Source organism: Fringilla coelebs (genome assembly GCF_963513975.1).
Source record: "Fringilla coelebs genome assembly, chromosome: 4".
NCBI lineage: Eukaryota > Metazoa > Chordata > Aves > Passeriformes > Fringillidae > Fringilla > Fringilla coelebs.
In genome coordinates, this window is record NC_140032.1 from 71,902,411 (window position 1) to 71,929,651 (window position 27,241).

Genomic DNA, 27,241 nt, shown 5'->3' on the forward strand with positions numbered 1-27,241 from the left:
GAAATTAGTTAAAGTCACAATTTTTGTTCTAAGTGCAGAAAAACTCTCTTGGCACAGTTTTGTTCAAAAATCACCCTTCTAACTGCAAAGTTTACTGAGTTTGGTAGAAGTACACCTTGATATGTATTTAAAGGTAATTAAACATCAGGGCAGCCTGAAGATTTACTTCTCAGCCAAAAAGATTTACTTCTGTTACCTCTGGCAAAAAGGGGAGTGTATTCATTGCTCTTTATCCCACCTTGCTTTTCTGTGGTGGCTATGAAACTAGAGGATAATGGAAACCCAGAATCTTCTAGACTGGTTTTATGGGACAGGAATACCAGGGATAGAATTTTACACTTACTGTCCAGTCCTTGTAAGCTTAGTGACACAAACCTGCATTTTTGGGTGTGGCTACATGAGATTTTTAATACTGAACGTGTATTGCAGTGGGGAAAGCCAGTACACCAGATAGAGTGAGCACCACCTGCTGTGCTACCCCTTCCCCAAAATGCACCTCAGAGAAGGGCTTTTCAGCAGCCTGGCAATTTTTTGCTAGAAATGAACTTTACACCAGAAACATCTGGTTTGGATATTGCTGTGGAATGCCCAACATCCCACCCTGCCCCAGGGATGACAGCCTGGCCTGTTTGCCAGCCTGGGGGGCTCTGTTTGTAGGTAACAATGGGTGGGACTCCTTCCCAAGACACTTTGTGGTGCCTGGGTCAAGCACCTTCTCCAGGGCTGTCTCCAGGTAAGTCAGGGACTGCTCAAGGATCATGTGACAGCCAGCTTCAGCTGGCTACAGGCCCAGTGGGAAAGCATGGATCTCCCTGTGGTGACTTGAGGAAAACCCTGGTAAGGACAAAGCAGTTACACTGCTGACACACGGTGCCAGTTCCAAGTAAAATCTCCCTGTGCAAAACCAACACCGTTATGTTCCATTTGCACATTAGTTAGGAACAGCCTTTTTCCTGGGTCAGCATCCCTGAAATTATTATCTCCAGTCAAAGCAGGCCAGCTCTCAGTGAGGTCTCACGTGCTTTTAGCAACATGCATGTGATAGAAGCCAGAAAATCTACTCATCCAACTTCAAATTGGCCTTTTTTTATCAGAGCCCTCGGGCGACTGACGGTCACAAGGAATTCACATCAGATGCTTCCCTCAAGACGAGATCCAGTAAAGAGTGTTTACATACCAGGGTCTGTTGGTTGTAGGTTTGCACACAAGATCTTTTGTGAAGGTTACCTATAAAATTGGTCCAACCCAGAGCACGACAACACTTCATGTGTCAGTTTATCCATCATCTTTACAACTCAGCTGCTGTCCTGATTGTTTAGGCTGGTAATTAAGCAAATAAAGCAGACTGGATAGCACTCCACACCCACTCCACATAAATCCTGTCCTTTGCAAAACAGGGAACAGAGAGCTTTTCATCGAAGAGCCCCTGCTTTAAATCAGTGTGAGCAAACTGAGGCCCACCTAGAGACCCCATCCCAGGCTTCTCCATGCCTCATTCATTCACCCTGCAAGGCAGTGTTTCCTTAAGAGCTGTTTATCCCTTTACACCCCTCAGAGAGGACGTGTCCTGACTGTGGCACAGTGTTAGAGCTTGGCTGCGTTCCCACAGGAGTGCTGCTCGTGCCTTTGCACACCAACCGAGCGTCCTGCAGTTCTGCTGTGTAAGGAGGTTTTTCTGTCCCTGTGCGAGTGAACAATCAGCCCTTGTGTTGTGCAACTGGACGTGTGTCTGTGGCCAGCCTTTGTGCAGCTTGGTGTGCATCAGTGCCAAAAACCATTGCAAAAATCTGCTTTCTTCTTGCCCGCTTCAAGATGTCGGGGAGATAGAGCCAGCCAGGCTCAGCACCCTCAGACAAGCTTGAGAGGGGGGTCAGTGTGGGTCTGCCTGTTTTGAGATTAGGAAAAAAGGCTACTTTTCCCCTAAACCATAGAGGAAACACGGTAGGTGTGGGCCAGGCAGCTTTTTCCTCTCTGGTTTGCAGCCTGAGGCCGTAGCCTTCTGCTAGGGCTGCACTGAGAAGCAGAGGGACTTCAAATGAGAAAATCCAGCCATACTTGTTAAATTCTTCCTTTTAGCACTGAGTGAACTTAAAGGACTGAAATGCAAAAGAAAAAGAAAACAAAAACAAGGATGTACTTCAGCTGGGGAGGGTAAGAGCTGGTGAAAGTGTGATGGAGTATGGGGGAAACCACTCATGAGGTGCTTGTGCTTTTACTGAGGGGAAATAAAACTGTGATTAAACAAAACAAAAGAAAATTATATACACAGAAAGCAACGGCTTAGAAAGGATGAAATTAGAGTAGGAGAAGCCGTGAGGGGAAGTTTTGGGAGAGAAAGGGGGCCCTGAGCAGAAGCTGCCGGTGGTTCTTCCCGCCAAAGGCCTTTTACCTCAGGGACCGCGCCGCCATCTTGGGGGCTGCTGAGGGGAGGGCGCCCTGGCCCTGAGGGGCTCCAGACACACAGCCCGCACACCAACCTCGCCTCCAAAAACCTCCAAAAACCTCAAAGAACTTCCAAAAATGACAGCAGGGCTGACTGCCTGTCCCTGCTGCTGTGTTTTCATTGCCAACACCTGTGTGGCAGTCAGGGCTAACGAGGGACAGCTGGGCCGGGGCCAGCCGGGCAGGAGTCCAGCCTGAGGACGCACCTCTCAGCCTGAGGCCTGCTGAGAAAAGGTGAGTAAAGCTCTGGTTTTTATGCCTTTTTTTTTATTTTTCATGGGACAGATTGGCAGCATGCAGCTGCATTGGAGGTTTAAGGGGAAAAAAAAGCCCTGTTTGTTGGAAAGAAGGAGCGTCAGGAGTTTGGTTTCTGAAGGGAGGGAGTGTGTTGGCCTGTGGGGATGGGAGGGTGCCCACACCATGGGGGTCTTAGCTCCTGCCCACAGCCCGGACAGGACAGCTACGGGGTCTGTACCCATCTGACCCCCAGGATATGCCACCCCTGCACCATCCAGGCACGTGCCCAGACCTCCATCACACGCTGGGAAAGAGGAATGCTGTGGTTATGGTTTCCTGTGTGCTGCCCCAGAAGGGCCGTGAGGTAACGCAGCATAAGATTTGGGGCTGATTTTCTGAAGCGAGTGCTGAAGTGCTCTCTGGTCTGTACATGTTGGAACTGGGGCTGAGGGAGTGGGAGGTGAGGGCAAAGGGAGGAACAAGAGCTGGCTGGTGTTAGCCTCCTCATTTTGTACACGGGTTGTTGGTTCATTTTGTATGTGTATTGTTTGGAAGCAATTGTCAGGTGACGTTTTGGTTGTAAATTCCATGGGAAGGACTCTGCTGGCTTCTCGTGCCTCACCAAGGGCTGCCTGTCAGTTTCCCTGGGTTGTTGGTTCATTTTGTGTGCGTATTGTTTGGAAGAAATTGTCAGGTGACGTTTTGGTCTTAAATTCCACGGGTGCCTCACCGAGGGCTGCCCCTCAGCTTCCCTAGCACCCAGCTCCTGGGTGCACAGTGTCTTTTTGAGGCTGTGACAGTCAGTGCCACACACAGGCTCGTGCAGCCACAGTCACTTGGATGGCCTATTTCTGTCGAGTGATGTTAGTGTGAACTGTTCAGGGAGAGGGTATTTTCTGAGAAGACGTAGCTGCTGGTCTGTCTTAGCCCTCACTGCTCTTCTAAGCTGTGCACGAGATTTTAATTCCCGTCCCATCTATTGCTTCCAAACTCATCTTCTTTTAGAATTGGTTATTTTTCTCATCTTCCAAAGTGTGAGGTGAAAGCACCTCTCACTTAATCTGTGTCGATAAAATCATTTAGGTTAGAAAAGACCCTTACACTCAAGTGCAGCTGTGAAGCTAACACCACTAAATCCACCACTGTGGCCCGAGTGCCACATCTCCACCTTTCCTAACGACTTGCAGGCATGGTGACTCCACCACTTCCCTGGGCAGCCTGCTCCACTGAAAAAAATTCTTCTCACACCCAACTCAGTGTCCATGTTATAAGACACAGCCTCACAGCTGTTTTGTAGGGGGTTCTGAGGTCCCATTTTCCCTGGCCATGATGCTGTAAAAAATAAAATGGTGAGTGCCCACTGTGCAGGATTTAAATTCAGCAAAGAAAGAAAACCTGCACCCTTTGGCCATGTTGTGGTGCTTTCTGCTCCTCCCCACAGCAAGCAGGGCTCAGGGTTCTCTCAGGGATATCTTGACATGAGTTCTTTGTGGTTCAGGAGAGCACACTGGGCAGGGACAAGCATCCCTTTCCCATTCACTGTGACCCTCTCTTCTGGAGCAGGCCACAGAGTTTTGGCTTTCCCGATGGCTCTTTCAGGAGACAAAGCCTGGTCACCACCCCAGGAGCCAGCCAGGGCACTCTGCATTTACTGGTGTCCCTTAAAGGAACAGGATTATTTATAGCCCCTGGACTTGGGAGCCAAGACTCAAAGCAGCAGGAAATGCTGGCAAAGGGATGCTTCCTTCCTCCCCTTTCTCCTGTTTTATGGTCTCCTGAGTGCTAACTGCCAGTGCTCAAAAGCAGGATAAAGCTAATTAATTCTTGTGGGAAGTCCAGGAGGGGGTTGGCCCCAGGAAGGCACGGTTTGTGCCCTCAGCACTGCAGTCAGGAACACTTGTGGCTAACCTACCTGGCAATCAGGGCTGCCAGCTTAAGGGCAAAAAATGGGATTAGCTTTATTCTTGTCAGTTCTGAGGCACACAGACCTCACCTGACCAGGGCAGCCAGGAACAGAGACACTCACAGAGCTCTAAGCTCTCCTTTGCCCCTGCTACATCAGGGCTGTTGTACCTTTCCAGTGTCACACACCTGATTGAACTTACCTTCAGCCAGGTTACGTGACAGAGGGAGAAGCAAGGCAAAAAGTGCTCTCCCTTCCCCAACTCCCCACCCCAAATACCCTGCAAAACACAAAAATCCCAAGCCTTACCTGACAAGGCAAAGCACCAGCAGGACTTGTCTTCAGCCTTCCCTAATAAACACACCCAAGCCTCTAAACACTTAGCTTCCTGTGCCATAAATGATGCAGGGCAGGAATGAATCCCTCCATTATCTGTGCCCTCTCCCCTGGGGGTGCCCAGCTCTGAGCAGCTGCTGCAGTGCAGGAGGGACAGTGCTGCCGGCATGAAGGCAGCCTGTCAGCCTCCCTGCAAGGAGCCTGGGATGGCTCAAATACTCCACAGAGGGCTGTGGCCCTACCCAGGCCGGCTCAGCTGTTGGAGGAGCAGCTGTGCCGAGATTAGCCAGCAGGGATCACATTCCAGCACAGAAACAGCCTTTGCCTAAGGAGGCCTCACCTGCGCAGGCTGTTGCTGACTGAGCCACACTGGCAGTACCGTCACACAGCCACAGAGCCACCCTGCCTGGCTCCCCATTCCACACAGCATGCAGGACTTCCTTACTTTCCGTGGGTTCTCCAATGCCACAGCAGTCCCAGCTCCGGCCCTGGCTTGGGTCAGCAGGCTGTGGGGAAAGAGCAGCAGCAGACACACTCCAAGGCATTGCATGAGCACAGAGGTTGTAAGCAGAAGAGACTCTACCAAGCTTTTTTCCTTCTTCATCTGCCTAACTGCAGTTAGTTGTGTTCAGTGCACTCAGGATTAAATGCCCCTGGTAACTCTGTTGGATACAGCCCTGTAGCAGGGAAATGTTCCAGACACTGACCCAAAGGCTGCCACAGGGTTTGTCACCCACACCTGATGTGTTGCTCAGTTTGTCACCCATATGTGACTGTGCCTGATCCTCTGTCTCTGGCAGTGTCCACACCTCAAGTCAGGAGCACCAGGGACAGCCTGGATTCTCTCAAGTCAGGCCTAAGCTTTCTGCCAGGCTTCCCCTTTCCTTCCACATCTTGTTCCCAGCCTGCCTACTCTTCATGGCTCCTCAGGTGCACCACTGCCAGCCTGCAGTGCACGCAACTGCTGAGCACGTTCTGGGAAAGCAAAGCTCTTGGCAAGAGCACAAGCCATGCCCCGAGTTCCCTGTCAGTCCCCCATCCCCAGCAGGGAGCAGCACTTCGTGGTCAGGGATGGCACGGTGAACAGCCAACACACACTCGTTCCTGGCTGGGACTAGTGCTACACCTGAGGAGCCAGACAGGGACCACACAGTGGAGCCAGCAGGGTGAATGGAGCAACTACTGCTAAGGCAGCTTCACTTGGTCAGTCAGGCTTTGCCAGGCTCGTGTCTAGCTCAGTACCAGCTGCAAGGCTGCAGTGCAAGGAGGAAAATGGCTGGATACACATCCCCTCCCTGTCCACCCCCCTGCAGCACACACAGGAGCAAGCAGATTAGAGCAGGAAACAGCAGAGGAAGCAGCCATTGCAAGTTTTGGTTTATTTCACCACACAGGGGGCAGAAAACAAAACAAACAAGCTGTTAGCTGAACTTAATGGCTTTGACTTTGAAGTCACCCTCCACAGCCAGGTATTCAATTTTCTCCATGCCCAGCCGATTTGGGAACTTGAACTCTGCCTCGGGCAGCTTCACCGTGGCCTCAGTTTCATCGAAGGAGATGCATATCTGTAGAGAGCCATGAGAGGGAAGGAAGGGAGGAAGGAATGAAGCTGACACATCACAGCTCCCAGGCTTTGCTCACTCCCACTACCTCCAGTCTGGGCACCGGACAGGCGAGGTGGCTGCTGCTGCCAAGGCCATGCTCAGCAGCTCAGCCTCCTCCCTGCCAGCAGAGGCATAGAAGGGAGGAAGCGTCTGCAGCTGTGGGATGAGACAGACCCAGTCTGAGTCTGACCTCAGTGGTCTTACTGCTCTGAGGTGCACAGCTTAGCCCGGAGCGGGGCACTGAGCACATGCCAGCTGCTGGGCATTGACTTGGGCAGTGCAGCTCTAGACACTTCCTTGGCTCTTCCCCCTTTCCATGCTTGCTCCTTCTGCACCGCACAGGGCAGCGTTAAAAAGCCGTGCCCTTGGCCCCTCAGCGCTCAGTACCTGGGCCTTGTGCACACACAGCCCTGGGGCCTCACCTCAATCTTGTCACCATGCTGGAAGGGGAAGTCAGCCTTCCTGTCCTCCTCCCCCCACGCGCCATTCTCCTTGGAATTGCAGACGATGGTGTTGACATCCCCGTGACAGTCAAAGCGAGGGTTGAAATGCAGCATGAGGGTGTTGCTGTCCTTCCCCACATTCACAGCAAACCTGGGGAAACACAGCCAGTGCAGAGGGGTGCCAGTGCAGCAGCTCCAGCTGCCAGTGCTGACAAGTTGAACACAGGAGGAGCTCTGGCTTTCCCCCATCAATCCATTCGCCACCTCACTCACCCTTTGGCATCAGACTGGATCTTCCCTTTGACCTTGATGCACTCACCAGGCTCAACGTCCAGCTGAGTAACAACCAGTCCCTGCAGGGCCAAACCACAGGAGTTAGTCTATCCCAAGGCAAGTCTTCCAATCCTGCTTGGGCCATGGTACACAGCAGCTCTGGCACACCCAAACATGAGTTTTGTGCTAGAGGAAGGGCTGAGTCAGGCCACCTGCCTGTCCCAGCAGCCATGGGGGTCTCCCACTCCCCTAAGCAGCCTCAGGTGACAAGGAGGTGCGGTGGGTTGGCCCTGGCTTGGATACCAGGTATCCACCAGAGCCACTGTGTCACAACTGGATGGGGGGAGAAAATACAACAAAAAGCTCATGAGTTGAAACAAAGAGAGAGGTCACTCGCTGATTACTGTATCAAGCAAAACAAAGTCAACTTGGGGAAATTAATTTAATTTATTGTCAATTAAAGTCAGAGCAGGATAATGAGAACTAAAATAGGTCTTTAAAATCCCCTCACTCCTTCCCGGGCTCTGCCTCTTCCCCATCAGTGGCACAGGGAGGCAGGGGAGGGGGAAGGGTGTTTCTGCCATTGCTCAAGGAGAGGAGTCTTCCCCTGCTCAGTGTGGGTCCCTCCCACAGTCCTCCCCTGCAGTGAGAGTCCTCCGTGTGAGCTACAGCTCTTCACCAGCTGCCCCAACATGAGTCCCTTTCCACGGGGTCACAGCCTTCCTCGGGCATCCCCCTGCTCCAGCACAGAGTGCTCGCTAGGCTGCAAGTGGATTTCTGCCTGCCTGTTGACATCCGCGGGCTGCAGAGGAACAGCTGCCTCGCCCCGGCCTTCACCACAGGCTGTTATCACAGGCTGTTATCACAGAGCCACTCCTGCCGTACCCTGATGGGTTCGGCCTTGGCCAGCACCGTGTCTGTCCTGGAGCCCGCTGGCCTTGCCTCTGCCCGACACGGGGGAGGCTCTGGCAGCTTCTCACAGAAGCCAAGCCGGTAGCCCCCTCTGTTACCAAAACCTGGCCACGCAAGCCCAGTGCTGAGCTATTTAAAACCGTGTGCCAGCCCAGATAGGGAAGCAAATTGCAAATTAGTTTCCTTGGGCGCTGCCCCCCAACCCCCTGACGCCGTCCTTGCCCTCATGCCTGCTCCCTGCTCTGCCACACACAGCCAGTCGAGCTCGGGGTTCCTCGAGTCACTGCACTGCTTATCCCCACGGCACTAACTCTGCCTCCTGGCTCTGGAATGCAGCCGCTGCGCCCGGAGGGGTCTTTCGAGGAAAGGAAAGCTGCGGGGGCAGGGGTGGGTTAGAGTACACTGCCAGCCGGCTTTCCTGTCCTGTTGCATTAAGAGTTAACCCACTCCTGCACCCAAAAGGCATTTTTCCAGACGCAAAATACAGATTAAGAAAAGAAAAGTATAAAGAGTCTGGAAACTGTCGAGTTGCAAACCTTTAGAGTACTTGAGAACATAAACATTCCTCAGCTTCCCCACTTAGATAACATGCTAGAGAAGAGGAGAAGAAATACGGCTGGTCAGCCCTAACTATTTCTCCCAAGCCATACATCAGCCTTGCATTTCCTCCCAGCTAATCCTCCTCTCCGCCTACCTCTAGCACCACCCCAAACCCCACAGGCAGCCCAGGCGAAATCCCAGTCCTGCTTGGCACAGCAGTCCGGCTCGGAGGCGGCACTCACTTTCTCCATGCTGCAGGCACCGGCCCCGGCAGGCAGAGCAGCCCCGAACCCCGCTCCCGGCACGGAGTGACGCAGCGCAGGCTCCGGCAGCTGATAGCACTGGGCAGGACCATCACATGGTCGCGGGGGACGAGCAGAAAGGGATTGATAATCGCAGCTGCTGGGGCCCGAGCTTCCTAGCCATTGACAGGGGGAGACCTCTATTGATACTGTTCTTTGCAGGCAGCCTGTGTATGATTTTAAGAACTAGCCATTGCTTGCTTCTGCGTGATCCTTGCTCTCCTAGCTACTGCGCAGCGCCGGTTTGCTCCGATCCCAGGAGCCGGAGCGCTGCTCTGCGCTAGGAGCCACGTGGCTGTTTTTGTTCGGCTATCTGTGTCTAAACTCAGGGTTGGGAGTGCTCGTGTTCCTGCTGCCGAGTGGCTGCCTCTGTGGGTACGGGTGGTTGTGCTCTCCCAGCCCAGCCTGGTGGGAAATGAAAGCCGAGGGCTTGGTACAGCCCGTGTCAGCGTTTCAACGGCGCCTAAAAGGTTAAGGTTGGTGGTGTGGGACTCTTAAGTAGATGTGAGAATTCAGGCTGCGGCCTTTGGAAAAGTAGCACGATCTCGCTGGTTCCATTCCAGTTGCAAAAGGCTCCGGAGGGAAAAGAGAAATGCTTTGTTAGGGGAGGAAGAGGCCGGGCAGGGCTGTGTGCAGCCGGCAGGACGGGAGAGGAGGCTGCTATCCCCGAGGGTCCCCAGCGCCTGCCGTTCTCCTTCCCTGTGCCCCGAGAAAGCACCGAGCAAGACTGCCCCGAGGGGCTGTGCAGGGAAGGCAGGTGAAGGGGCAGCGGCTGCAGTGTCCCTGGATCGGCTTATACCTTTGTGTGGGCTTTAGCAGGGTCCTCGGGACTCTGTGCCTCAGTTTCCCTGAGGCCTGAAGTCATGCTAATGACACGCGGCTTCCCGATCCTGCCTGTAAACGCGCAGCGAGAGCTGCTCTATAAGCACAGCGCGCTACCTGGGGGCTGAGCCGTGACCAGCCTGCGAGGTACTTGCTTGCAGGTCACTCTTGGGAGGGCTGCACCGGGCACCTCATAACACAGAACAGCAATCTGTGCCTGGATGGTGGTGGGAAACACGCTGCCCTGCAGGAGGCTGCTGGAACTTCATTAGAGCTGGTAGAGGAACAGCATCCTGCCCCAGATATCCCCCACACCCATTTGAGAACATTCCTGTGGCATTTCAGCAAAGCTGAGCTGCGTTTGGACTAAAGAGTCACAAGCTCAGATTGCAGCCCTGTGACTGGGGTGCATAGAAAGAGGACAAAATGCTGACTGAAAGTGCTGTAGGGAAAATCCTGCACATGCCCTCACCTCCAGCTAACTCCCTGGCACACACAAGAGCCATCCAGAAGTCAGGAGTTAACTGTGGGAGCAGAGTTCTCGAAGGCAGCAAATGAGAGCACTGAGAGCAAGCCTCCTCCACGGAGAGTTTGGAGAAATCCCAACTAATTCCACCTTAAGTTAGCCCCATTCTCCAGCGGTGTTAACCAGGATCACGTGTTAGAGACAGGCTTTAGGCGCCTGCTCTCCGAACCCGAGTTACTGTGCAGTTGTTCCCCTGGTCACTGGCACATGGGAGGGATTGAGCAAATTCTGTTTGGTCGGTTGGGTTTGTGTATTTGTTTTCCTTTCAGCCCTGTGAAATCCCTGGAGACTTCCCTCCTCCTTTCAGTGCTGGGCCCTCTGTCTCCCGAAATGCATGTTTCATGTGAGCTGCTCTTCTGGTCTGAAGTTTTCTCCTCTGACCCTTCAGAGAGTGAATTACCTTTCTAATAACACAGGGAGACTGCTCTGTTTGTTTTCCTTGAGTTCTGCACTGGCAGCCTAGTTGGTTTAGCAGCAAAGCCTTTGTCTTTAAAGCACTCCTTGTCTTTAAAGCACTCCTTGCTGTGAGCCCTGTGATATCAACAAGGTATTTGTTCTGGGGCTACAATGCTGAGTTGCCTCACTGTCCCGCATCTTTCTTGGGATTAAGTGGGAGAAAAATAGGGGACACAGGGGCCCTTGAGAGGCCAGGCTGCAAAGCAAGGCCGCACTGGCCAATCCCGCCCATCAGGGATGATCCCAGCCTCCCTGCACAACGGGGGGCAAAGCACACCTTGCACCTCCCACAGGGAGGGACTCGATCCTCATGCACCCACAGCAGGCAGACCAAGGATTGGGGTGTGTTTCCAAGGCCTGGGGGAGAAAGGGAGAGGCACTGCCCTGTGCAAGCCCTTCTCACTCCCCAGATCCAGCGGGGGTGTTCTGAGAAGAAACGCTGGGCAGAAGAGCCCGAGTGAGCCCCACCTGGGTTGTTACAAGGGCCTGCAGTCAGTACAGGCCCTGAGAGAGACTAGCCGGGCACACACGGTGCAAGTGTTCCCGTTTCAGGCATCACAGCTCTCTACCTGCTTTGAGAGAAGTGTTGCACCCACCTGGTAGCTCTGGCAGAAGCTGGGAAACAAGAGTCATCTCCTGCTTATCTGGAGGAGGATGATGCACAGAGGAATTTTTGGCTCTGGGGAAAATTAAGGCTGGCCTCCCAGTCCTTGGCCTTGCAGGCTTGCTTGTGGGTACCGGTCCTGCCCAGCACCAGGTCTCCAGCTCAAACTCTTCATTCACCTCTTGGTTTGCACAGGCTGAAGGCAGACACCTGGCCAGTCTGATTTTCTCATAACTCCCTAGCAATGTCCCAGATTTGCTTTGGAAGCAAAGGGTGCAGCGTGCTGAGTGTTACTCTTTTTATTCTCCTGTGGGAAAATATACACCCTAGCCATTGGCAAAGTCGTATCCCTGGCTAATCAGTGCTGTCATTAGAGATGGCTTTCCCGTGGTTTGGGGAGGTCTGAGGGCACACCCTGCTGCTGGCTACCTCAGGGAGCAGGGTGTGACGGGGGTGCGGAGGCCTGCTGGCTCCTCGCTGCCCCTGCCTGCTTTGCAGTGCACGGAGCCCACACACACTGGTGGTTGCTGCTGTGACACATCCCGAGTGGCTCTTGGCTACAGCTGAGAAGGAGCCCCCACTTGTTGTAGAAAGAGTGAGCAGACGTTTCTCCTCTTTTGGAGAGGCATCCAGCCCCGGGGCCAGCACAGCAGTTCTGTGCATGCACCGCCCCGGGGGGGCACCACTGCTTCAGCCACTGCCCCTCAGTCACGGACACTGACCAAGCAGGGAGATCTGCTCCAATGCAAGGATTGTGCTGCTAAAATAATGACAGGAGAAACCCCTCACCCTTTCCTAGTGTGAGAGAAAGCTTTCATTTTGCTTTAGGTTAGCGTTTGTTTTTTCATTTTCTTTGGGGAAGATTTGTTCTTGTCTCTGTGAGTTCATTCTCAGTGCATCAGGCAAGGGCTGCATCTTTTTCTCAAGCCGGCTTTAGGGAATATTTGTGTCAATACTGTCTGGATGGGATTCTGTTCTCAGCAATAGCCCCTGGTTACTCTTACAACCTAAATATTATTCTGTTACAGCATAACAGATATATACATTGCATTTCTATATACACTCACAGGCTGTTTTCTCTCTCTTGGAATATCTGGGGACTTGAACTTAAGCAATCCTCTGCTTCTGCTGTTGAAGTGTCTGGTTCTGTCTGTTGCTACCACAGCCCATCAATTTGTCTCATCTGAGAAGCTTCTGCCTTTTTGCTTGGGTCGTCATGACCCCCCTGAAGAGTTTAGTTGCGCAGAGTTTCCCTGGACCCTTCTGCAGAGCTGGCTAAAACAATGCTCTCACCACCATGCTATCTTCCAGCCCCGTGCTATCCTTGGGGGAAACCCTAGGGCTCAGCTGGATACCACAGAGGAATGGAGCCAGACTCCCAGGAAGAAGCTTTAGCCTGCTCTTGAAAGACTCAAGGAGCCCCAGTCCAGTAAGGCAGGAGGGTGAGAGGCCCTCCCAGAGCCTCCTGGCACTCAGGCTCCCAAGGCACTGCCTCAGAGGGAAGTTTGTGCCAGGAAGGTCCAGTCTGCACTGGATACCAGCTGGGGTTGTGTGGCCACACTACAGCGTTTTTATCCCTGAGGGCTTCCTGATTTCAGCTTTCCCTACATTAAAAGGGAAGCACCTCTATTCCAGGTTAATTATAAATTAAGTTAATTATAAAGAACTTCTTGGCCTGTCACAAAGTGATGAAAGGAGTTTGCTGATTGTGTCACTGGAATTTAAAGTATGTCTCCTCATTTTACTTCCCTCATTAACATTGACCCAAACTGATAATCTGTGTGTTTCTCTCATCTCTCAGTGGATTAGATTTAACTAGAGCAAATTGTTAACTACCCAGGAGAACTGGGCCTTTGTTTTGTTGGACTCAGTTAACTTTGGCACCTCCCTCCTTCACCTTTTAAGTTTGAGGGTGGCAAACGCCTCACCTCAAGAGTTTACTGCCTCATCTGAAAGGAGCTGCTTGCATTTGCTCCTCACTGGATGTCCCTGCTACTCTAAAATTAAGAATCCAGGTCCATCTTTCCCTCCTCCTCCGGGGTCACCGGAGATCTTAGGCAGCTGTTGCAGTGGGAACTCCTTGCAGAACCCGCGGGTTAGTGACCCTTCAAGTGTTTTCCTTGAGGTCTCTCAACTCGGGCAGCGCTAAGTACTCGTTTTTCTTAGCAGCACAGCTGTTTACTTTGCATCTCTGGCTGCACTGCAAACTTCTGCAACAGGGAGCAGACCCTGGAACACTTCTCACTGGGGTGTCACAGCAGGATAGCAGCACTTCCCAAGCCTTAGATATTCCTGTGGTCTAGCCCCAAGCAATCTGGGTTTGATTGGCACCTCATGATCAGCTGCAAGGGGACTTGTGTGGCGGCTGAAGATGGGGACTTATGGATTTTCCTATCCCTTACCTGCTGAATGTAGCCTGTCCAGGCCTTGAGGGTGTCCACATGGTGAGAAAAGGTAAAAGAGAGTGCAGCTGCATTGCCCTCCACAGGGTAACTCCAGCAGTAGAGCTGGTTAGCAGGTCTGGACCCCATGTGAGTGAAACAAGGTGTCAGTGAAAAACGGATCCCTGGAGCAAGTCTTCTGGGCAGTTTTCATCTTGAATGGAGGTGTCTGCACAAGGCTGGGGTTCTAGCCTTTGTTTTGTTTCTTCTTCATAAATCAGCTTTTATCACATGGTGCCACCTGTAAAGTTTAAGATCCTGGGGTTTTGCCAAGTAACCTGGAATGCTCTTCTGAAAGATTTGGTGCATTCCAGGCCACAGGACTGCATCTGTGTTGTCATAGCAGACACATCCAGGACACAGTAGACACATCTGTTGGTCCTTTTATATTATCTCTTTAGGATTGTAAGGCTTGATTTTCCTTATGTCCCTCTCATTCTGAAAAACCTGCAAGGCAGAGATTTTCCTCGGACTGAAAGACTGTGAAGCAGTTTCTTGTTCTGGAGCTCTAATCGGTGGAGGAAAACCCCTCACAGTGACTTTGGACAGGGTGGGACCAGTGTCCACAAAAGCATTTCAGCAACCTTAGGTTAGACTGGTTTAGCAGAGCTCTTTTCTAGCATGACATAGCACACTGAGCATGCCAGGATGGCTTAGAAACTCAAGCCATCTGGAGTTCTTTTCCACAAAAACATGTGTGTGCCAGAACTGGTCTCCTTTGAGCCACCCACAGTGAGAAGGGATTGTATTTAGGCTGGCTCAAGTTTCTTGAATTCAATTTTAGGCAAGAGAAAATGGTTGGCAAGTATTTGGAAAATGCCTTGGAAAGAGCATGCTGATTAAAAATGTAACAGTCTTTGAAGGAACATTAACGCTGTCCATTCTGAGCCACAAGATGCTGAAGAGCCATCAAAATGATGACACATGGGGAGAAGTTCCTGCCACCTTCTCCCCCAGTGATTTGTCAGATTTAGGGCATACCCAAAATGAGTCATGAGGACTCCCTTAGTTCACAAAACAGCTCTGAACTTCTCTGGCTGTTGAGGCGCAACAAACAAAGAGACACTCCGGTTTAAGACTGATGTGCTTTTATACAGTACAGCAGCTGTGAAAAGCATCAAGTGCAGGAAGGTCTTTTGGTTGTCTCCCATAATTCATGATGGGCCATTTCACAGGGTGGCATCTCACCTAATAGGTAAAGGGGAAGGAACCAGTTAGAAATATACGCACACAAATTTGGAAATACATTTAGAAGTGGCAGATGAGTAAGTTCTGCTGGAAAGCAAGAGCATCATTCCCCAGCCCTGTGGGCAGATCAGAAACCCTGCTGCTAACCCCACTGAAGGCTGTGGTGATCCTGGCTGGATTCATAAAAGGATTCTGGGACAGCGTGGTGAAATGAGGCAGGGGTTCAGAGCCCTGCAAAGAAAAGGCGGGCGGGATTTGTCGCCCTGACAGGAAGGACTGGGAGAGAGTGAGCAATGGCAAAGCCCCAGCCATGCCTCAGGCCCAGGGGAGAGCACAAACTCAGCTGGCTGCCCCAGTGCAGCCACCGGTGCAGCAGCCAGCGGAGGTGGCAGGCTCCACTGAGACTCTGCCCTCCCATGGCAAGTGAGAGTGTGCCCGGGGTGTGCTCAGCCCCAGAGAGGGACAGCCTGGCAGCAAGGCTCCACGGAATCCCACAGTGCCTGGGGACAGGCAGGGGCCATGGCATGCCTGCCAAGTCTGCAAGATACCAAAATCCAAGGCAATCACCACTGCACCCGCCCTCCCCTTCGGCCACAGGCAGGAGTAGGACTTTCCACATGCCATACCTGATTGCATGGACATACAGATCCATGGCTGACTGCTGCTTGTCTCCAGCACAGACCATCCAGCAGCTATAAAGTCACCCAACATGAAATCTATGGGCGGCCACTATGAGGAACAGCAACCTTGGGCTTCTTGTGAGGCAGCAATGAGAAGCCCTGGAGAGGGAAGAGTTGCAAGATCTTTGCTTAAATCATCTACTCAGTACTTATAAAGCAAACAGACAAAGAATCCAGATCACATGCAAATAACTCCTGAGCTCAAGCATCTGCATTCCCCCTGAGTATGCCGCTCAGCATATGACTAAACCAGTTCCAGTGTTTATGCAAAGAAAAATGTGCAACTTCCCTTGACTATGCCCATCTGTGCGTCCTAACCTGCAGGCGAGACTGCCAGGCTTAGTGACCTCCTGGGGATGCTGTTTATTAAAGCCACTTGCCTGGAAGCCTCCCTGCCTTGGCAAGAGCACTTCATCCCTCCATTTTCCCTCTAAAATGCTCACACCCTGCCCTTGTACATCCCTTGCCCTTGCCCGTGGACTGTAGTGACCAGCACTCGGATGGGGAGAACCCATAACAGCCTTGTGGCTTATAAACCTCCAGCAGAAAGTATGCTAAGACAAGAGTCAAGCTTTACATTCTTTGCCACTGATGATACGACTCAAGCAGAGCTGGAAACTCAGGTTAAGTATTTGAACACAAGGAAGGAAAAGAACAAGATTATTTCTTAATGCATTGGACTGTTCTACACACGTTTTCTTATGCAAGAGTTAATCCCCTTCCAGTGTTTGCATTTTACACTCCTCAGTAATATTCAGCATGTGCCCAGCAGAGGTCTTCCTGCCTTCAGGGTGACTCGATGGCACTTGGCACGAGCACAGACACCGGTAAGGGACCCAGCCTGGCTCAGACACAGGAGGCAGTGTGACTTTGGGTGTCAAACCAGGGTGACAGCACAGAGTGCCACCTTGGTTCCCCAGCCTGCCTACGTGGGCTGAACCAGGGGCGCTGGCATGGCCGGGAGGGATATGAAACAATCCACAGTGACAGGCAGGCTTTCCCTGGGGTGAAGTCACCGGGAGAGCAGAGCTACAGGACTGGAAGGCAGCAGTGGTGCAGGGGAGGGACTGCTGCTGTCCCCAAGCTCGGCACAGTCCTGCCGGCTGCAAGCGAGCAGCAGCATCTGCTTCTCCCTTGGCCCCACTGTCTTCCCTGGCCACTAGCAGGCTTGCAAACAGCCTGCCTCTTGAGGACAAACCCTGCCCTCATCCTTATCAGCTCCCCTCCTTATCAGCTGCCTGTTTGGTTCTAGGGTCACTTTAGATACCATCACCAGGCAGTGTGAGAAGCACTGGGGAGATTAGGAGGGTGCTGTGCTTGTGGATGGAGGAGCACAGCTCTGCATCCCTGTAGGAACAACACTCCCCACCAAGGCCTAGCAAGTACCTCTTGTCCTCTCTCAAAGTGAGACTCGAGCCATTCTCATTTCCCTGACACATTCTCTGCTATTTACCAGTGGCATGCACCTCCCACGTGGACTTTGGACAACCTGCAGTAACACCTGCCCTGTGCCTGGCTGTGCAAAGCTATTTCTTCCCTGTGGAATTACCATGGGACTCCCGGTCTGTGACACGCACCAATTCAAATTCTTCTGATTCCCACTTCCACTGAAATGTCCTGGGCTTCATTAAAGTCTATAAAATACCTCTTCTGGTATCAAATTGTTGAGAACATTCCTTCACTCTTGAGCTGTGACTCAGGAAGGCCAAAAGAAAATATTTAAACCAAGAGCTCTCTTTAGAGAGGCCCCTCAGCAAGAGGGAAGCTGCTGGGACACATCCTGAAGGATTGTGGTGTCCTTGCATTAGAAATGCAAACTGAGGCCAGTCCACATGGACGGACATGCTTGTGTGGAGGACCTTGCCAATAGTTTTGATTTCTTTCACAGCAGAAACTAGGACTTGTTCAACAGTTAATTTTAAATAGCTTGTGGCTTTTGAGCTCATAGAGCATGGCTGCCTATGAAACACTATCACATAGCAACAAAAGAGCCCAAAATCTTTATCAGACCCATCTGCCATGAGCAGTTTTGTGCTTTCCTCCAGTACCATCAGAGCTAAAAAATCTTAAGAGCAGTGTGAAGATATATTTCACAAACAGATTTTGGGTTGCTTTTGATTTTATAACAACCTGTACTGTAAGGAAGTCCTGATAGGTATGAGGAGCTTAAGTGCCTTTGCTGAAATCCAATCCATATTTAAAATATCTTGAGCCTTAGGCTTATTTAAACCATCCAAAAAGTAATTTGCTCCACCAGATCAAATTAACAGCTCTAAGGAGAAAATCAACCTCCACAAGATCACCCATCTGTGTCTTCACAGACAAGTGTTGCACTATGTGCTCAGTTAGGTATTTAACACAATAGTGCCTCTGTACCGAGCTTTTCTTGGTGTCATAAAATATATTTCTTTTAATTAATGGTAAAACACATTTTCTGTGCATAAATAGACTCATGATAGGGATGAGGGGTATTAATTTAACTAAACTAAGAATTCTCCTTTTAGAGCTTTCCAGTGTGACTGAGTTTCCAAAGACAATATTTGTATTTCCCTGAAAGGCTAACAGTTCTCATTTGCTGGGGAAATTCAGGCTGTCCTATTAACTGGGAAGGGGTGGGGGAGTTCTTATTCTAAACCCCACTCTGCTAACCTACATTTGGTGCTACTTGTAGTAAATGTAGTGATGAGAAAATCTAGATTTAACAGGATTTAGTAGCATTTGTGATTGTTTCATTACTTGCTAAAAGTGTGCAAGACTTTCTTCTCACTCTGGAGTTGTATACAAACCGTTTAATTCAAAATTACATTTGTGACAGTAGGAAAAAAAGTGTATTTTGTGTGATGGGCTCTCCAATTTTTTTTTTTTTTTAATTCTTCAAGTTTTATTTGTCTCTGCTTCATAAAGTGCTGTGATATAAAGAGTCCTATGGTCGTTAGCTTTGGTTTGCAATGTTCCGTGCTCTTGCTCACCTGCCTTGCCCAGGAACACTTTTTAATTGCACAGAAGCCTCTTGGGCTCTTTGAGCTGGGCTCCCACCATTGCTCCAGTCGTCGGTCTCTGTCCCGAGCCGTGACTCCAGCCGAACACCCGGCCGTGCTGTGTGCCTGCTTTTAGCCACCGGACGGTGGGTGTGAAGGGGCGTGCCCCGCGAGCGGGTGATGAGCGGGTACCTTTGCCAGGCCTTCCTAAGGCTCAGGTTTGACAGCCTGTTCTGGGCAAAGGCCAACGCAGGGGAACGCCCTCCCCCTCTGCAGGACGTGGGCTTTGGAGTACAAAGCAGCTGATCAGAGATAAGCGTGACAGAGAGGAGGGGTGGACTTTACCAGCAGGAGCAGCCGCCAAGTGGGAGGTGTGTTTAAATGCAATGAGAGGAGAGGGCAGAGTCCTGCTGTGCGTTAATCCACGGCGTGTCCTGTGTTTCAGGGCGGTGCGAAGTCGGATGCCTGGACTGGGTGTGAGGCAAGGAGCCACGTCCAGCTGCAATGAGGAAACAGCAGCGTGCACAGGTGTGGAAGGGGCCAGGCAGGCTGACAAGTAAGTAGCAAGGAGATCAGGAGAACTTGGAAGTGGAGATGCTCAGGCTGCATGTGTGTGTATCCAGTGGTGGATTGCTCCTGGCTGATTGGATCTGTGACACACCAAGGCAGCAGTGTGATTCCTCCAGGTGTGGCTGAGGGAACCCTGCCTCCCACCATGGGCTGGAGATGGGTTTCATCCTGTCCACTGCTTATTTCACCAGGAGAAAACTTGGGACACGAGGCTTTCTGGGAGTTAAAAGAGTGGTTATTCCCTCAACTAACTGTGTGGTGTAGGAGCTGTGCAGTACTAGTAGTGTAAGCAGTCCTAATACCACTGAGGTGATAAACCAGAGTGAACGCACAATGAATCCAGAATGGAAAGTTTTGAGCTTCCTAACAGTTGCTCTGTAATTCAAAAATTGGACAATCTAGCTTTCCTGTGTCATCTCAATAGGCAAGCAAACAGTGATCACAAAATTAGGTCACAACTTATTTAGTTCAGCAGCCTGACAAGACTGCTAGGGAGAGAAAAGGGCTCTGAAAAAGGTGACAGGAGAGGTCTGAAACAGTGTGCAGAGAAAAAAAGCGCCACTTTGGTTTGCGTCACGGAGAAAGGTCAGGGAAAGGCTGTAAGATGAGAATCCCAAGGTAGCACTGTCTTAGCGGCATGGAAGATACAAAGGGGAAAACCTTGTTCTTTGGGAGCTGTCTTTGGAGAAAAAATATGCCCCCTGCCCCGGTTTTAGTCAGTTCACAAACTTCTTTCATTTGGGGTTCCTTCTGAGAAGCTCCCTGTACAGGAAGGCTCTGGTGGCATCTCTGATGTCACCCCTGTCAACAGGGCTGCGTTTAGGAGCTTGTAGCCAAGGCCTGTGGGAGGCTTTAGGGATCCCTTTCCCCAGGGAGCCTGGTGCATGATGTGAGTAGTGACAGTGGCTCTAAATGTGGTGGGAAAGGCTTCGTTGCTTTACCAGGCAGCAGCCACTTTGTGTGTTTGTGTGACCTAGAGTATAAACCCCAGCTGGATTGAAGAGGAAGGGGGATACACAGGATTCCTCCTGCTCTGGGGGGTCCTGGAGGGCCCTCCACGTCCTCATGCTGGTAGCTCAGAGACCGCTTCACCACTGAATTTTTTATGAGTTCAAGATGGTGTTTCATCTCAGAGAGGAATGATCACTGACAGGAATCTGCTTTAGTTTACTGAACTCTTTCCCTGTAAAAGGAGAAAAACAGGCTGGAAAAAGGCCTCAACCTTCTGTGGCCCGAGAGTCAGGCAGAGTAGCTTCCCTTGTGCAGGAAAAAGTTCCTCCCTCAAATAAACCCCAAGCAAAGTGGAGATCTCAATTAGTGCTTGAGCAAGGACTCGAGGCATTCCCTGGCACGCATGTTATGCAAGGGTCAGGTTCTGCTGCCCTCGTTCCTGTTCCTCCCCGAAACTGCAGGCATTCACACACATGCCTCAAATGCATGAGTGCTCCCACCTACTGCTCTGCTGTGCCCCAAAGCCTCCCACTGAGGCTGAGACAGAACACCCAGTTTCACTGGTCCTGCACCCGGGGTCACCCAGCAGCAGCAGCATCATCATCAACCTGGCAGCGCTGGATCCCTGCATCGTGTATCTTAGCTCTCTTCCCGCCTCCAGAGAGCATCTATAGGAGGGAGATTAGGTGCAATATTAACTTGTTGCAATTTTTGACACTTTGGAGGCTCATTTATGCTAAATCAGAGAACAGAGTACATTATAGAACCTACACAATCCAGTGAGATTCCTTTGTTTTTTTGTAAACTCTGAGGAATTACTCCACTGGACATCTTGTGACTGCACTTGGCCCCCCAGTCCCACCTGCTCCCATCGCATAAACACCTAACAGGCAATTTAGGGCTACTGTCTCTGGCAAGATGCAGCTCTGGTTATGAACCTGCCTTCCCTCTGCAAGGTTGGGAGCCATAGTACAGCACAGCTCCTTTTCTGCCTGACACACAATCCTACTGGAATGCTTTCTGTCCCGGGGCGTGGGAACAGGGCTCTGGCCACAACACAGGTACCACTTCCTAATCCTGTGGTGTGAGGAGAGCAAGTGGAGGTGCAGGAATGAGGGAGCAGCAGGGATACTGCTGGGCAGCCCCAGGCAGCTGTGGAGGGAAGCAGGGTTGTGGTGCTGCCCTGCATTCTTTTCAGCATGGAATGGTGGGCAAGGTGGCCTGGGAAACGCCCTTTCCTACGCACTGGAAGGCTGGATCTTGATCAGCTGCATTTTTAAAAGAGGCACTCATCCTTAATCTGCTGGGATTAAAAAGGGATGTCGTTTTACTGCTACCCAGAATTTAGATGGTGTAAACAAGTGTTTTGCAAACCCCAGGACCAGCAACAATCTGTCACTGTCAGCAAAAGCAAGTGCTGTACCCTGACTGGGGCCAGACTTGAGCCTCACCCCAAAGCCATGGTCCCACTAATGCTGGTAGTCGTGGCTGCACCCAGCAGCTGGTCCTGGCCCTGTGGGCTGCAGAGGACTTGCCTCCCGAAGGTTCTTCCTGCGTCCAGCAGAGTTACCGCATCCTTTTGCTGGGTAGAAAAGCAAGAAATGGGAGGGAGGGCGGAGAGGCTCAGACAACAGTTCATTGGAATAATTTAAAAGCACATTTTTCAATAAGTTCAGTCTACTTCACAGATTTTGTTCTGCCTGCGTGGCTTCCTCTCTCACGCTGGTCACCAAGGTCCCATCTCCACTGGCAGGGGGTGCCGGGAGCTGTCTCAGTCGCTGTCGCTGCCGAATTGGTGGGACACTGCCCCACGGCCGAGCTGCACCCTGAGGCAGGCAGGCAGCGCTGCCCTGCTGGTGGATGGCGAGACCTTGCTGACAGAGGACACGCTGCGGGCCAGGGGCTGCGTGGGGAACATGATTGTGCCACGGGGTGCCTCCAGGAGCTGCCAGATCTCCCCCGAGGTGGAGCTGCCCAGATATTCCCACGGCTGGCGCCCGCTGCCGTCCCTCACCTGCACCTGGCACCCCAGCTGCAGCACCAGCACCTTGATGACAAGCTGGTGGCCGTGTATGGCAGCCAGGTGCAGCGGCGTGTACCCACAGCCCGAGCGGGCGTCCACGTCCAGGGCCAGCCCGAGCTGCCGCGCCGCCGCTGCCAGCTCCTGCAGGCCGGGGCCGTCGCCGTGCTTGGCCAGCCAGTGAAGGACCGTGAAGCCTGATATGAAGTCCCTCTGCAGGGCCAGCTCAGGCTCTTCCAGAAAGAGCTCCCGTACCTGAGCCCAGCAGCCCGCTGACATTGCCACCAGCCAGGCGTGCTCCCGCTGTCCCAGCGGCACCAAGGGACCCCGGCTTGCGGCGTTTCTAGGGGAGCCCTTGGCGAGCGCGGAGCGGGGCTGCCGCCCACAGTCATCGTGCACTGAGGGGAGGGTGCCCTGCCCCTCCGACAAAGCGAGCTGGCGCCTGATGCTCCGGAAAACAGGCAGCGGTGCTGGGGGCTGGCTCTCTGCGGCTTGGGGCACTGCGGGGCCCTGTACTGGCAGCAAGGACTGGGATGGGGGTGACATGGCAACGGGTGGCTGCAGGGGACGGGATGGGGACGGGAGAGTGGCGGACTGTGGCAGGGATTTCGGTGGGGGGGACCTGGTGGGGGGCAGGATTCCAGGACCTGGCGGCAGTGTCAGGCTTTGACACGGGGGCAGTCGAAGGACTTGAGGTTGGGTTGGTCCCTTGGGGGCCAGCCCCCTGGATCCCCTGGGCAAGTCTGGGGATGGCCTGGTGGGGAGCTGCTGCAGGGACCTGGAGTGCGATGGGGGCAGCCTGGTGGAAGCGAGCGCCTCGGGGCCTGACAAAAGCAGTGGCGATGAGGACGAGCTGGCAGGGAGTGCCTGCAGAGAGCGGGACAGGGGCAGCACCTCCGGGGCGGACAGCAACGGCAAGGATCGGGAGGGGGGAAGGTCGCGGGGGGACAGCGCCCTGGGGCCCGATGACAGCAGCGGGGACGGGATGGGTCCGGCGGGCGTTCGCCTCTCCGGGCTTGCTGAGGGCCGCGGGGACTTCAGCAAGGGCATCCCGGTCGCGGGCTGCGGCAGAGATCGGGGCTGAGGCAACCTGTAGGGAGGCGGCGTCTCCGGGCCCGGTGGCAGCGGTGGCGTCCGAGACTGGGACGCTGTGGTAGAGGGCAGCTCGGCGGGAGGCCGTGGCGGCGATCGGGACCGGGGCGGCACCGCGGGGGACGGCACCCCAGGACCCGACGGCAGCGCCGGGGGCCGGGGCTGCGCTGTGCCACCGGGGCGAAGCGCCCAGGGGCCCGAGGACAGCGGCTGGGTCCGGTACGGGGGCGGCTGGGTCCGGTACGGGGGCGGCTGCAGAGGGGGCGGCTGCGGAGGGAGCGGCGGGGAGCGGGAGCCGGGCGGCCGGGGGGCGGGCGGTGTCCCGGGGCCCGGCGCGGGGACGGCGGCGGCGGCAGCGCGGCGCGCCCGGCGGCACTCGCAGCAGGGCCCGCCGCGGCCCCGGGCGGAGCAGCCCCCCGCCCCGCCGGGCCGCCCCTGCTCCGCCGCCTCCCCGCGGGGGCCGCGCCGCCCGTCGGGGTCGCGTCGGGGCGGCGGCGGCTGCGGCTCGTTCTTTTCCTCCTCCTTCTCCCGCTGTTCCTCCGGCGGCGGCAGCTCCTCATCGAGGAGGTCGCGGTACCTGCGGCGGAGGACGATGTCCTTGGAGGCGCCGGGGGCGGCGGCGGGGTGGACGGTGGCCAGGGAGTTGACGAGGCTCTTGAAGTACTCGCGCCGCTCCCGCCGCTGCTGCTCCGTCAGCGCCGGGTCGCGGAGAAACCGCTGGAAGTGGCGGAGCAGCGCCGTGTTGGGGGCTCGCCCCCCGGCCGCCCAGAGGAAGTCCAGCACAGCCTCCTGGCTCAGCTCCCGCGCCATGCTCCGGGCCGGCCGGCTTTCGGTGCTCGGTGCTGTGCCTCGGTGCTCGGCACTGCACCCAGGTGCGGCGGCGAAACCCGCCTCCTGCCGCGCCGAGCCTCTCCGCCTCCTCCTCCTCCTCCGCGGCCGGGCCGCCACCCCACGGTCGCCTTTGCCCGGGGTGGCGGCCCGTGAAGGTGCGAGCTGGGGTGACAGCGCTGAGGAGAGGTGACACCGAAGGAGAGAAACAGGGTAGGGGGGCGGGAGGAGCTGAGAAGGTGAGGGTCCTTTGCTGGCTGGCAGCGAGACCAAAGAGCTGCTTATCAGTCACTGTGTCAGTGAACGGACAGGAGATGATAGGCACAAATTGAAATTCCATTTGTGTGTGAGGGAAAACTATTGTACAGTGAGGGTGGTCAGCTATGGGAAGAGGTTGGCTGGAAAGGGTTGGCCTCCATCCTCAGGGACATTCCATGCTCCATGAGACCACCTAAACACCAGAGGTGCCTCCCACCCTGAACTGCCCTGTGGTGCAGGACTTAGGAAAACTGGCAGTAAAGACTCACAAGCGTGCTGTGATTTGGGGTAGCTGTTATTACAAGCGTGTGTGATTGTACCCATGTACAACAACCACGAGTGTTTGCAGTCAAATCGTATCTCACCACATCTCATCTCCGTATTTGCTGCATGGCTGAAAGAGGTTGGACACACGTTGTGCTGTTGTGGGAATCTCACCTTGTTCTGTACTGCCCATGCTGATACCACAAGTGTGTACATAACAGCTGAGAAGGACAGGTAAGATCAGTGCCCCCGTGGGCAGTGTGTCCTGTGCACACCAAACAAATGACAGCTCCTGCCCCAAGCAGTCTGGGGACTGAATAGTGGGTAAAAGTGTGGGAGAGAAGGTCTGCTGGATTTTCTGTCTTGCAGTCAGAGAATGGAGAGATGGAGCTCACTGTGGGCTCCCTGGCTTTAAAGAGGTCTGGATCAGGCCCTAAGTCACACTTCAGAAGCCATCTCTGCTGCAGGCTCCCGGCTATCCATAAATATTTTTAGCTGTCTCATGCAAGCAGCTGGAATATCCTGCAGCCTGCTGCAAACCCAGAAGTGTGTGCAGCCCCTACAAACCACGGGCAGAGATTGCAATAGATACTGTGTACATGTAGGCACACGGTTTGTGGCATGGGGAGTGGAGCTGTGGCTGAGCCTCATCCCTAACTGGGTACAGCTGTGAGCAGCAGGTGAACCTTGTTGAAGGTAACGAGCCATGGAGTGCCCAGGGGCACTGACCAATCACCACAGGGAGCAGAGGGCACACAGGGGTGATGCATGAGCCACGAGGGGTATGGAAGGTTGGGCTAAAGAACAAGGTGGGCCGATGCTTAAAGCCTTCTGAAATGGTATGATGATACTTTGTGTATTGTGGCTTTGCAAAATGTATGCTTAACATCTTTGGGAACATTGAAACAGTTCCCGTGGTGTCTCTGGGCTGGCAATTCCCTTTAAAAACTTTGACACTGTTCCCATGGGGGTCTGGTACGAGGGGCTGGCAATTCCCTTTGCCTGGGTGTTGATTTGTTAGCAACGGATATGAAATTTTGAGGAACAAGGTGCTGAACACTAGCAATTGCAAAGAGCTGCACTAGCTGAGCTCTGGGAAGATGCCAGTGTGTTTCTTGGTGCCGATGTTTTTCTCCCTCTGCTCTTTCAGCACGGATGGCCATATCCAGGAAGGTGTCTGTGAGGAGTGAGTATTGTGGAGGAAACGCGGCCGCAGCTTTCCCAGCTCCGGGCCGAGGAAGGACATGGTGAGTCACATCAAGGTTTTATGAGCACAGGAGATTTTCATGTTGGTTGACTTATGCTGATGTAGGAGTATCATGCATCTCTAATGCAGACGTGGGTAAGCTCTGTCTGCCTCACCCACAGGTACCACGAGGGCAGCTGTTTAGATAGGATCACCAGGTTTCCACTAGAGGCTGCACTGGTCTAGGTGCGTTTCCTGGTGCAGGCTGGCTCATCACCTCCTCACCTGGAGCTGTGCGTGCAGGAGGAATTTGCTACAAGAGCAATAATGAGTCTAATGCTGAAGCCTCCCTCGGATCTTGGCATTAAATCCTGATATGTTAGAGTGATGAAAGCACTGCATCGGCTGTGCTTGCCCAATGTTCCTGATAGACACCCTTGCATGTCTGTTGGGGTAGCAGCTTTGCTGGTGGGGGCTGCACCTGTGCTCAGCTGAGGGCACTGCCCAGGTGCAGATCCTCAGCTGCTGGGGGGGAGGAGGGTCGAGTAGTGCCCTTTGATTGGTTAGGGTTCAGGCTGGGGGTGCAGGAGCTGGTGTGGGTGACTGCTCTCCAAGATCAGCTCCTGAGTTCTTCAAAACAACCATAAAACCTGCAGGAAGGAGATGCCTGAACTCTGTAGCCTTCTTCAAATAGCCATGTGTTACTATGCAGCCATACAGAAATGGCTTTTGGAGGGAAAAGGTACGAGCTTGACATCGAAGGGACTACAAATGGTAAGTGCACTGCAAAACTCTATTTGCTTACCCCTACCTTGGGTCATTTACTTGTGCTCTCAGTTTTTATTCTGCTGGCTTTTTTCTTTTGATTCTGTGGGTGTTCTTATATGGGAGTAGCTCTGGTGTGTCCATAATTCAGCATATCCTTCAAGTGTGCAGCAAATAGGGTCTCTTCTTTTCTGTAGCCCTTGGGGGTTTTATGTCTCACAAAGCAGTGCAGGGCCTTTTCTTCATCACTACCTTGGTCAAGGATTTGCAAGCAGACATGTTTAGCTTAGCCCTAAGAGGCCCTCCTTTTTAGAAAAAGGGATATCATGCTCAGCACCAGGAGTGGCAGGGAGCCAGCTGTGCTTCTCTTTAGCCCTGGAAGTCATGTAGTGGAGTGCAAGTGTAGGCACACGGTTTGTCGCATGGGGAGTGGAGCTGTGGCCGAGCCTGATCCCTAACTGGGTACAGCTGTGAGCAGCAGGTGAACCTTGTTGAAGGTAACGAGCCATGGAGTGCCCAGGGGCACCGACCAATCACCACAGGGAACAGAGGGCACACGGGGCGATGCATGAGCCACGAGGGGTACGGAGGGTTGATTTAAAGAACAAGAAGGGGAGATA

General features: G+C 53.3%; 3 protein-coding genes across 3 annotated transcripts in view; 1 reads left to right on the plus strand and 2 right to left on the minus strand.

The window, feature by feature from the left end:
- Positions 1-6,276: 6,276 nt before the first annotated feature.
- LOC311152822 (16 kDa beta-galactoside-binding lectin) lies at positions 6,277-8,986 on the minus strand. Its single transcript, XM_084204227.1, has 4 exons — positions 8,933-8,986; positions 7,239-7,318; positions 6,945-7,116; positions 6,277-6,483 (listed from the first exon to the last, which is right to left on the minus strand). The coding sequence occupies exons 1-4, from the start codon at positions 8,939-8,941 to the stop codon at positions 6,340-6,342; spliced, it is 405 nt and encodes a 134-aa protein (XP_084060353.1). The 5' UTR covers positions 8,942-8,986; the 3' UTR covers positions 6,277-6,339.
- Positions 8,987-19,127: 10,141 nt separating this feature from the next.
- SEPTIN11 (septin 11) overlaps positions 19,128-27,241 on the plus strand; it is a 51,070-nt gene continuing 42,956 nt past the window's right edge. Inside the window, exons 1-2 of the mRNA XM_084205121.1 lie at positions 19,128-19,243; positions 25,821-25,917. Coding sequence (XP_084061247.1) covers positions 25,915-25,917 — 3 coding nt within the window. The 5' untranslated portion in view covers positions 19,128-19,243; positions 25,821-25,914. The remainder of the gene's footprint in view (positions 19,244-25,820; positions 25,918-27,241) is intronic.
- On the minus strand, positions 21,980-24,130 carry SOWAHB (sosondowah ankyrin repeat domain family member B; the record flags this gene model as incomplete). The annotated part of the gene is made up of 1 exon (XM_084204029.1): positions 21,980-24,130. One exon carries the CDS (start codon positions 24,128-24,130, stop codon positions 21,980-21,982), a length of 2,151 nt encoding a protein of 716 aa, XP_084060155.1.

Excerpts from the sequence above, each read along its gene's own strand:
- LOC311152822 (XM_084204227.1), bottom strand. Across the intron at positions 7,117-7,238 it reads ATCCAGTCTGATGCCAAAGG|GTTTGCTGTGAATGTGGGGA; the intron begins GTGAGTGAGGTG and ends GTGTTTCCCCAG. Across the intron at positions 6,484-6,944 it reads AGCATGGTGACAAGATTGAG|ATATGCATCTCCTTCGATGA; the intron begins GTGAGGCCCCAG and ends GGCTCTCTACAG.